This window comes from Colius striatus, chromosome 11 (genome assembly GCF_028858725.1).
Source record: "Colius striatus isolate bColStr4 chromosome 11, bColStr4.1.hap1, whole genome shotgun sequence".
In the NCBI taxonomy this organism is placed as follows: Eukaryota; Metazoa; Chordata; class Aves; order Coliiformes; family Coliidae; genus Colius; species Colius striatus.
In genome coordinates, this window is record NC_084769.1 from 12,060,830 (window position 1) to 12,072,851 (window position 12,022).

A 12,022-nucleotide genomic window follows, 5' to 3' on the forward strand; every position below is an offset into this window, starting at 1 on the left:
GGATAACTGAAAAAGGGGGTAGGGCAAATGAACCATGGCCTTGAGATTGGTGTGTTCCCACAGCCTGGTCTGTTCCTCTTCCCAATAGCTCTATGTCTAGACTAGAAAGGCCAATGCTTTATTTACAACATGAGACCTGTGAGTAAAGGCTCTGACGCCCTCCCACTGGAAATAATTTGTTTCTCTGTCTGAGGGCGTCTCTGCAGTTCCTCCTTTACAGATGTGGGTGGAATCACTGTGTTGCTATGCAAGAATTGTGTCTTGCAGCACAGAAGGAGCAACTCCAACGCATAGTGTCAGTTAATTCATCTTCATGTTCCAAGGGTACCCCCTGTTTGTAAAGGGTTCCTTTAGTCATTGAATGATGTAGTTATACTCAGGTGTCTTCCACATACAGAGCATCTTCCTGTCTCAAATGACTTTCTGTGTCAGGCTGAAGTACATAGTCAGACACAGATGCAGCATCTCCACTGATGCAATCGTGTTCTGCTTTGCTAACCAGAAAACTATTGTCTCCTGAAAAATATAGCCTGGAGATCAATCAGCAACATGTTTCTGTAGGTCTCCATTATACACTGTGCCTCCCTATCTTTTTTCAAGATGTTTATTCTCCATTGACTTGTCTTCTCATTAATCTCAGAGGCTTCAGCCACTGCTCAGGTATATCTATGTTTATATTGCATCCATGCCTCTAACTGTAATGGAATCAATATCACAAGGAGGCAAAAGCAGGTGTTTTTTTTTTTCAGACAGTTGGATTTCAAGCCATTAGAGTTCTGTAAGTGAAAGATAGTGCTTTATCTCTGCTCTTAAAATGCAGTGATGAGCAACAGAAGCACAAGAAACTACCATCATAATAAAAATTAGGGACATCATTTATTATCCTAAAGACATAAGCACACCGCTTTTATTCCAGACTCTTAAAACATACCACTATAGTTTAATGGTTTTCTGTCTTGTGTGTGATTATGATACAGAATGGTTTATATACCATTTTAATACAAACTTGAAAGGATTATAAACAGTAGTTCAATGCTGATAATTCCATGTATACTCCTAGATCATTTTAACCAAGGATTGGCTATTGTGATATCCACTTGAATGTAAACATTTCCTTCCTGTCTACCAGCTAGCTAGATGCTACAAACTTGTCATATTTATATCCATTATCAAATAAAGGAGAAAGTTGTGTTTCTGGTCCTGAACTATTACTCCGAGCAGACATAACAATGTTTTTGGCAAAATGTCATGATGGAGTCTTTAATCTACTGGCCATGTAAAGAAAACAGTGTATTTACAGTATATATAATTTGAGATAGGCAGACAAATTAAGTTTTAAGACAAAACGTGTGTTACACGTTACTGCTGTCCATACTTGTAATTAAAGCTTTTTAGGTTCACAACTGGCTGCAGCAGAGAAAAAAAGCAATCTGCTAAGTGCAATCACGCTACTGTTCAAAATACAACACTTTTGCAGAACTCTGTAGAAGTAAAAATCATACGGGACGGAATGTGTAAAGTTTCCAAGAAAACGTGAAATGCAGATTGTCTTCCAAGCATGACAATGATACAAGCTAGAATTAATTTGTTAAAGGAATAGCAAGAAAAGTGTGTAGATCTCAGCGAAATACTTAAAGACCGAGTTAGCAAATCCTGAGAAACATGAACAGGCTGCTTTGAGAAACAAACAGAATATAAGGAAAAAGCAGAGCAGTCTCACTTCTAGGCTGACCAGCTCTTAGAATCATAGAATCATTACAGTTGGAAAAGACTTTTAAGGTCATCAAGTCCAACCACTAACCTGACACAGCCAAGCCCATCACTAAATGAAACCATATCTCTCAGCACCTCATCTATGCATTTTTTAAATACCTCCATGGATGAGGACTCCACCACCTCCCTGGGCAGCCCATTCCAATGCTTAATAACCCTCTTGGTGAAAAAGTTCTTCCTTGACACTGAATAGCCTGTATGCTGTCCAGTCTGCCCTACCACAGTCTCCAAAGAATCCACACCAACCTGACAACGAAAAGACTTGCTCTACCATCTTCAGATTCTTTCTTCTATTTTTGTCTCCATTTTAATGATGTAAAGCTTTTTTCCAACTTTTCCAAGATGGTTCTTTTGTCCTGTTGCTTTCACTCTGCCCTTTATTTTAAGTTTCTCTCTAAATTTTCATTGGTTTACTGGCAAAGTCCCTGAAAGTAGGCTGCTTCTGTTTCAATTCTGACCTCAACAAAGTCTTATAAATAGCATTTTTGTGAGTGGTCTCTGTGACAATACTTCAGTGTGTAATTGCAACTTACTTTAGCTGTTTAAAATACTTTATAGCTTACTTTAGTTTAAAATACTTTATTATTTAAAATACTTTTATTTTCAAATTGTAGGAAAGAATAAACCCTTTATGATTGCATTTTAAATATCTTCATATCTTCTTGTTTTGTTTTGTTTACTGGTTTTCTTTTTTTCCTTGAGTTCAACGGAATCTCTTTCTGCAGAATTTAAAAACAGCATGACCATGACTTTAGCATAACAATTCTCTGAGTAGTGTTTGGTTTTAGGATAGCTTTCCAATCTGTCCAGAAAGCTTTTAATAAATGGCCTAGAGGAAAATTTCCTTTCTTCTGGCATAACATGCCAGCAGAAAGGTATTTTTTGTTATTGTTCCTGCTGCCAAGCTGTCATGGAGATTTGACTGTTCTGCCTCTGGAGAAAGGAACATTTCACTACTGGGAGAGTTGTTTTTATTAGATCAAAATATAAGTACAATGGACATAACTTTGAATCTTACTGCAGGTTGTTCCTCAGGGCTGGTATACTTGTGTTTATTTCCTAGGGTCTGATGAAAAGGCTATTCCCTAAGTGAATTCACTGTTAGTAGTAGAACAGTACTATAAATAGTCATACCTTTTTGAGAACTGGAGTGAAAAAGAAAATGGATATCCTGACAAAATCTGAGGACATGGTGAAGGAGACAATATTTTCTTTTCCCATGTAGAACACTTACCCTAGTCATTTGAATATTTAAAGCAGAAATAAAAAGGCATTGCTCTGTTTTTGATGACGCAGCTTTTACCCCGAGACTATCTCTGATATGTTTGTTGTCATAGCATCAATAGGCAGCATTGAGTTTCAATGTCAGAATCCCAGGCAGGATCTCTGTCAGGTTTGACATTCTACAGACAAACCAGAACGGTCTAGGGCTCCATGCACTGTTACAGAAAGCTTTGGCTGCTTGGGCTTTACCCCTCTGTGTACATACTAGAATGTAATCTTACTCTCACATGCAAAAATCGTGTGATTGCATCTGGTAGTTACAAAAGCCTGTGTGTAACTGAGTGAAAAGGAGCTCAGATTCACCAGTAGTAAGAATATGTGATCTGTGAAGAAGATGTAGAGAGTTAATTCTAAAATTGGAGTCTTCTGGGCAGTTGATTGATTGTTCACCCCGGTTTTTCATGCAGTAGGAAATTTCTAACCTAACAGATGTCTTGCGAGATAAGGAACAAGATAATCTACCACATTTTATAATATATGTAAGTGCTGGATCATGCTGATTTTGGCACATATTTGTATTTTTGATTGAAACTTTGTATGCAGATAGATAGTGCATGGATAATGGTGGCCATCTGAGTTTACTAGTGTTAAAAATCAAACATGAGAGAAAAATCTGTCCCATCATTTTATTTATCCTACTCATAGTGCAGAGCTGGTTCTTAGAAACTCTAGAGCTTTTGTCATAATCTTTTAATGTTATGTTGGCAACAGAATCAATTTGAATCTTTCCTTTTGACCAGAATTTCCCAAATGACAGATGTCTTTGATTCACTTCTGCACAATTTAAATGCAATTTCACCCTCTTCTCTTAGATGGCCTTAATTTCTTTTTCTAGCATGATGTTTATGCACAGATATGAAGCCCTCACCTGGAAAGCAACCAGTGATGAGTCAGTAGTGGAAACTATTTAGTATTGAGAAAACAGATTGCAGAAGCATTTCAGAAACTAAGGCTGTGATTGATGACAATGCTCTTGAAACAACAGCAAGACAACTTTAACCAGTCTACACTATTGTTTAAGCATGTTCAAAACCAAATCAAGGAACCAATTTCTTAAAATTAACTTCTTTAATTGTCACTTCACCACAGATTATACTGTACCTGTCTGTTCATAGAATCATAGAATGATAGGGGTTGGAATGCACCTTTAGAGATCATCCAGTCCAACTCCGCTGTCAAAGCAGGTCCACCTAGATCAGATCACACAGAAACGCATCCAGGTAGGTCTTGAAGACCTCCAAGGAAGGAGACTCCACATCCTCCCTGGGCAGCCTGTGCCAGGGCTACTTCACCCTCACAGTGAAATAGTTTTTTCTTATGTTTAAGTGGAGCTTTTTGTGCTCCAGCTTCATCCCATTACCCCTTGTCCTGTTGCTAGATACAATAGAAAAAAGGGATGTCCCAACCTCCTGATACCCATCTTTTAGATATTTGTAAATATTAATGAGATCTCCCCTCAGTCTCCTAGAGACGAAACAGCCCCAGTTCCCACAGCCTTTCCTCATAAGGAAGATGTTCCAGTCCCCTGATCATCTTGGTGGTCCTATGCTGGACTCTCTTCAGCAGTTCCCTGTCCCTCTTGAGCTGAGGAGCCCAGGACTGGACACAGATCTCCAGATGAGGCCTCACCAGAGCAGAGCAGAGGCAGAGCAGAACCTCCCTCGACCTGCTGGCCACACTCTTCTTGAGGCATCCCAGGATGCCATTGGCCTTCTTGGCCACGAGGGCACACACCAGCACTCCTAGGTCTCTCTCCACAGAGCTGCTCTCCAGCAAGTCAATCCCCATCCTGTCCTAGTGCGTGGGGTTGTTCCTGGACTCTGCCCTTGCCCTTGTTGAACCTCATGAGGTTCCTCTCTGCCCAACTCTCAAGCCAGTTGAGATCCCACTGTTACCAGACTATACACACTGTAGTGTAGGTTGACTTCTTGTGTAAAATGGCTTCTTGGCTCCATTGTAGGTTCTGCTGTCATCTCTCTTGAAATATCCTCCTTTTTACAAAGTACTTGATGGAGGACTTGAAGTGCTTCTCCATGGCCAATAAGTTTTGCACATCTAGACAATAACATTGATATCTAGTTTCAGGTGAAGTATAAGATGGAGTCAATATCTGAAGCAAACACATGAAGCAGTTCTTCTCTTAGCCAACTGAAAGAGAATCTGTCCAAAGTTCAAAGATAAGCCTTTTTCCTCTTTCTGCTACTCAAGGTAGCACTCAGTAAATGTGATGGCAAGATATGTCTGACAATGGTGTTCTGCCTTGTACTTGAGATGCTGCCGTTTGTAGTCACTAGAGAGCAGTGGCTGTGCACCAGAGATACAGATTTGACTCTGCACTTCAGAATGCTGACTGGTGTTAGGCATCCAGATTTCATTGAAAACAAGCATTTGAAACTTGTGGCACTCATATTAAGACAATTATCTTTCTTTTTGTCTGCAGACCAACCAATTCAGTATGCCCATTGCACTTTTGAAGATGGAGTTGCAAAATTGAATGTCCAAGATGCCCTACCAGAAGATAATGGCATTTATACCTGTCTGGCTGAAAACAACACAGGACAGGCATCTTGCAGCGCTCAGGTTACAGTCAAAGGTGAAAATCTAAGCCTGCTGTGATTACTACAATGATAGCTGTAATTTTTATATATATATATATAAAAAAATCTTAGATCCTTAAGAGAAGTGATTGTAAGTGGATTCCAAGTTTTTTGTAAGCTGTTTTCTGCTGGGTACCTTTCCTTGCCTTGGAGGTGTATGCAACTTAAATGCTTAAGGACTGTGAAATGTAAAGTAATATGCACATGTCAGAAAAAGGTATTAATGTTCTTAGCTTACCAAGAAGGGCTTAGTGTGATCCAGAGCTATATTTTGGAAGAGGTGTAGCAGTGTCAGGAAGGACTGTCACTGCTGAAAGGAAAATAAGTGCAGTATCATCCATCCATCAGGCAGTGTTACGATGAGGAGGCAGCTACTACCACTTTCTCTTGAAAGGCAAAGCACAGAGACCAGTGCCAGGGACTGCAACTATGATAGCAAATGCCAATATTCTTGTTCTGCTTCCAGGCTTTATCAGAGATAATTCAGAATAGGTATGTATCAGCTATTTGGGAGCAGCGTATCTGTAAAAAGCAGAATTTTGGTAGTGAAGGTACCAGAGAACAGTGTACTAAGCAATGGAGGTGATCTGTTTTCTCTGAAATCTAGGAGCACTCTCTTTGCAAATATCAATAATCTGATACCCTCTGTGCTGATTTGACATAGCTGTTTGTTCATGAAAGCCATAATTCAACATTAGGATTTGAGCAAGCATGGTCTGAAAGACCAGAGATCACAATGAACGCAAGAGATGACTGAATCCTGTGGATAAATTGATCAGTGAGGTAGTATTAATCAGTATTACGATCTTTATTCTTATCATCTCACCTAGCATCAATTTAGACCGGTGTTTGTTTTATGCCCTGGAGATGATCAGCCCCCTCCCTCTACAATCCCCATCCTGCAGACTCCTCCTCCCTCTACAATCAAGCCTGTATTTGGTATTTGTCATCTGCAAGTGATTTTTTTCCCAAAGTTGTAATAGTTTGACACTGTCTGCCTGACAGACTGCTGAGTGACAGCTGCCAGGGGAACTGTTGCATTAGTCTATGACCAAATAATACCTGCCACAAATTTGCACACACAGTTTGGTAGGAAATGTACTCCGATCCCTGGGATCCCAAGATGTGTCTTTGTTTACCAGTGTTCTGTGCTGTTTGTCTACAACACTTCAGTGATATGCCTGCCCCTATTCTGTCTGTATGAATCCACTTCTTACCCTAGAGAAGCTTAAAATTAAAACAAAGTAATTCTGATAAACCTATGAGTTAGTTTCTTGATTATTCGATTGGAAATTCAGTCACCCCCCTCCCCACCCTTCACCTCCTCCCATGAAAAAAAGGCACAAAGTAGAAAAAACGTGTTTTAAAATAAGCCTGAAACTAATCTGTTCTCAAACCTGTCATTTATAATTTCTCTAAAGCATTTAATCTGCATTAGCTAAGGGCCAATCAAGAGCACTCCACCTCAAGGGTGCTCTGACATGGGATCGTGCTGATCTGCTGATACTGGGACACAGAAACCAAAAAGACAGACCCTCTCTTACTAATAATTTCTAAGTTATTTTAGGGTTGCCATACAGTGCTAATGTGGGAGAAATAGTGACCTTGCCTTTCCCTAGATTTGTGTACTCTGCTGAGCTATTTCAGGCTATGTAGTTACTGCTGGACTGAGTTGGATTCCTCCTGTAGTTTAGCTAGTCTGGGGCTAGAAAGCTGCGTTGCCACTCTTATGGGCAGCTAGTTCCTCTGTTTTGCATCTCATTCTATTTTCTGGGAGTCATTGAGTGTTTGGGGAAGAACTAGACCAGAATGAAAAACATGCATGACAGGCTGTAAAGCCACACTTTCAACGTTTTCACACCTTTAGCTATCCCCTCCACTTCCTCCCTAAAACTGATTATGTCCCTATTGCCGTTCAGGATTACAGTAACCTTCCCCAAGACTCAGAGAAATGGGATGAGCCTGACAAAAATAGTACCAAACTTTAATTCACGATTTCCAAATCTCTTATCTCTTCATATATTTTTTTTCCATGAGACCCCCTAGCAAATGCTCATTGGCATTAGAGTTCTCTGAGGCTCTGAATGCTGTTGCTAAGGTGTCTCTACATGCTTAGCTCCTGCAGACAGTTTGTAGCAGGAAATCAGTGTACGTGCAGAGAGAAAACTTCACAAATCCTCTCCTGACCAGACGTTGATTTTTGGAATAAAGTCTGTAAAAACTATTCCTGAGTTGTAACTTGTCTTTCTCCAGTTCCTTTTTGTCTCGAGATTATTTAAGATTTTTAGGTTTTATGCAGTACCCAGTTTGTTTATTAATTGCTAGAGATTCTTTTTTTTTTTTTTAATGTGAAAAGTAGTTTGTGTTTAATCTAAAAAAGGAACAGATGTTCTTCATTTATTGTCAGTGTCAGAACACTGTCAGAATCCATAATTTCTTTAATTTGCTACTGTAGTCCTTGGACACATCCCTGAGTCTGTCTGGGTCTACATTTTACTTTATATAACCATTTTTGGCTTTGCCATTCTAATACAGCAAGGATCTCACGAAGGGGGCGTGCGTGCTGTGATCATTGGGAAAACTTTACCTGGAGTGAATTGTCTGTCTCAGCTGCAAAACTCAATTTTGTCTTTCAAAGGCAAGAAGTTCCACCTCCTAAATTAAATTCAGCTCGCAGATAATTCAGAAAGTCCCATGCTGTCAGTGAATATAGTGACAAATTGTTCAAAGAAAGAAAGAAACCAACCACAGTGTAAGCCTCGTGTTTGAATTATGATACAAAAGGATGCTTAAACTTATTGTGTTTTCTGATAATTTTTTTCCTTGGGAAAGTCTATGTCAAAGGAAATTTCCTTCTGTGGGATTATCGTAGGAAACATTTTAAATGCCCTTTGCCTTCTAAAAGACTATTGCTCTAAGTCCTGTAAAACACAAGGCAGAGACTTTTTCCAGTACTTTTAATGTGCTTTGCATTGGGTAATTAGCTGGGCTTCTTGTGACATAGCATTCCTTCTAAGTCATCAGTCTCAGATTCATTTATAGTTGTCTTTTGCTTCCTTCTTATTAAGCAGGATGAATTGTGTCTAGTGCTGAGCAACCTCAGTCTTTCCTTGGTTTTATGTGAAAAACACTGAGGATAATTAGCTGTTTGTAGTAGGCTTTTGGCACCATGTTGAAAAAGTCCCCCTCTTCATATGGGTAAGGCAGAAAAAGTGTAACGGTCTTAAATAATTCAAATTAATCAGTCTTCTACTTATTTAATAGAAGAAGATCACTTAAGTAAGTGATCTGAAGACTGAGTAAATTGGGATAGATCCATTAAGTAGTCTGAAGAAACTAAGTTAATCAAGGTGAAGTTAATTTTGGCCTTGTAAAAGATTAAGTGGACTAAATGGAATCCTGACAGACGTTTTCTCTGTGACAGCTGAAATACAGGTAGAGATGAGCTACAGAGAATGTGTAGCTCTTCTTTGAAAAACCAGCCTAGCAAATGTCTTCATCATGGGAACTTTTTTCTAACTGAACTCTCCAGTGAGTGGGGTGCTAGATTAATTACTGTAACGCAGGAAAACCTGAGAGGTGGAAAACATAGTCCGCACTACTCATATGTTCAATGTTAGATGTTCCTGAAATGGTACCATTTGCTGCTCTACAAATGTTACAATTTTTTTTCCTTAAAACTTAGGCTTAAAAAGCAGGAAAACTGGAACTTGTGAGGCTTTGGGGCTGATGAACAAATGATGTAAAAGGTTTTTAAACAACATGTGCATGACTGAGCTGTTTCTATTACTGTATGTGCAAGGTAGGCAATTAGATTGGTGTTAAAATTGAATATTACAATTTCAGTTTTTGTGATATGAAAATAAGTATACAAGCTATTTTTAAAATACACCAGGCATCTCATTTTAAAAACCAAACCAACAGATTCTTAACAGGGATATACAGGGTACCATGAGATCACCTGAAATATACAGTGATTACATGTAATCATATTATATACAGTGATCACTGATGGTGGCCTTAGATACTGAAGTTGAATATTAATCAGCTTTTTCTCAGGGTGGCTGAACATCCTTTTTTTCTGAATATAAAACTAAGACAAGAAGTTAGTTGAACCAGCCTGGAAGTGTTCCTATGTGTCCTGATGTAGCTGGATCTATTTTTAGCAGGGCATTTGGACTAGACGATCTCTAAAGGTCTCTTCCAACCCCCACCATCCTGTGATTCTGTGACTTTGAATGTACCTTTACAGAGAGTGCTTTGCTGTAGCTGTGACAATTAGAGTGTACAGGCAAGTCAACTAGTGGTAATAACAGGTGTAGTTAGAAAGTAAGGCCAGCTCCCAAGCATCATAACTGTCTTTCAGATCTACTTCTGAGAGAAGCCTTCTGATATGTGGTCAAGTAACTAATTGACAAGGAGTTATAAGTCAGATCCATCTGCAGAAAATATGTATCAAAAGGATATTTAACCACTTGACTTTCACACCAATAGCTGGGTCTACTACACAGGATTACAGGCTGGAGGGAGAGTAAGAATACAGATGGGACATAACACAGAATCACAGAATCTTAAGGGTTGGAAGGGACCTGGAAAGATCATCTAGTCCAAACCCTCTGCCAGAGCAGGGCCACCTCGAGTAGGTCTCCCAGGAACTCGTCTGAGTGGGTTTTGAATGTCCCCGGAGAAGGAAACTCCACAACCTATCTGGGCAGCTTGTGCTCCCAGCTCCCTCACCATGAAGAAATTCTTCCCTGTGTTTCTTTGGAATCTCTTATGTTCCAGCTTATACTCATTGTCCCCTTGTCTTATCATTGGACATCACTGAGAACAGCGTGGCTCCATCCTCCTGACTGAATCGTATTGTTGCGCCAAACCAAGTGAATACTGTGTGCAGGAAGGTTTGTTGTTTTGCAAACACTTTTCATGTAAGAGAGGCATTTAACTGCTTTTTCCAGCTCTCTCTAGGTATGGTATCAAGCTGGAGTGCTTTTTACATGAGACTGACTCCTAAGGAAATGTCCTTTGCTCTTGCAATTCTGCAGGAGATGACAAAAAATATATCTGACCCACTGTAGGCTCCTTGAGAGTTGTCTAGCCTCTTCCCACCAGGCAGCAGCATCACAGCAACAGCAGTAGCACAGGGTACTTTTGTGGGCTCTAATGCTCTGCAGCCACCTGTTTTCCTGATGCTTGTTTTCTGCACACTGCTCTTTTCAAAAGCGACCTAATAGTCCCTCCGTTGGTCAGTAAACACTGTACAGCAAATACTGCTGCTCCTGTTCACTGGCTCTTCATCTCCTTTCTTCCCTCCCTGCCAGCAGTGCACTTTCCTGAGTTCACATCTGTTCACCTTTCTCCTCCACCACTTTCTGTTGTAACACTTAGGGTTTTCTTTAGCACAGCCTCCCCAGCATAAGTGTCTATGTTGGGAAGCCTGTAGCCCTTCCAATCCGATTACTGTAGTCGTTCATTGATCAGTGGACGAGCAGATTAGAGTCACCTGAAAGCCCGTCAGAGTCCCTGCTGTAACCAGTTTATCAGAGCAGTGAAGGGAGATGCTTTCTGGGAAACCAGTTCATTTTGTTCCTGTCACTCTTCTATCTGGTGCGAGTGGAACCATAAAATATAACCAGGTGGAAGAAAGTCTTTCAGGTAGGAGTCTTTCCTTCGAGTCATGAGAGATGCTGTCTTTAGATTGTGGGTTGTTTTTCTTTCTATCTCAGAATGACCTTAGGCATTAATCTTCTAAAGAAGGTTACCACTGCAATAGGCAGCCCTTCTTTGATGACTTACTTGAGAGGCTATAGCTTTGTTTCTCTGACATATATATTTCTGACTAAGGTAAGCAAAGTATGATATCTTACTTGCCTACAGTGATGAAATATTTGTGACAGCTTTTCAAAGTCACTGTTTATTTGAAAGCATGTTGCTGTATTTCAGGCATAACTTAAGTATAAAGGACCATAAAAGACTTTCCAAAATATACAAGTCTGTCTTGTTAAATGTTCAAAAGACATGCCAAGACTAGTAGCCTGCTGGAACCACTTGGCTAATACGAGGATTGATTTCAGAGCATTAAGTGAAAGTTTTGTTAATGTATTGAAAGGTCAGAGGTAAGCTGTCATAGGCATGAAAGAAATTCTGTTCCAGTACTTTCAAGAGTGTCCCAATATTCTCAGTCCAGAACTGTGGATGGGTCACCAACAGCTGTAATCCTCGTAAGACTGAAAAATTGCCTTCTTTCATCAACTCAGGACCTAACACAATGCCGGCTAGAGACCAAAAATGAAGGACAAAGCAAAACATATGTGTGGAAGCTTTTAATGATATAGGATTCGTGCCATCAATATCAACAATGTTCTCTA

At 39.8% G+C, this 12,022-nt stretch overlaps 1 protein-coding gene across 5 annotated transcripts in view; it reads left to right on the forward strand.

Moving 5' to 3' along the window:
- MYLK (myosin light chain kinase) overlaps positions 1 to 12,022 on the forward strand; it is a 218,824-nt gene that overhangs the window by 106,632 nt on the left and 100,170 nt on the right. For all 5 annotated transcript variants that reach the window (XM_062004610.1, XM_062004612.1, XM_062004611.1 and 2 more), the window contains one exon: positions 5,498 to 5,650. In XM_062004610.1, the coding sequence (XP_061860594.1) occupies positions 5,498 to 5,650 (153 nt within the window). The remainder of the gene's footprint in view (positions 1 to 5,497; positions 5,651 to 12,022) is intronic.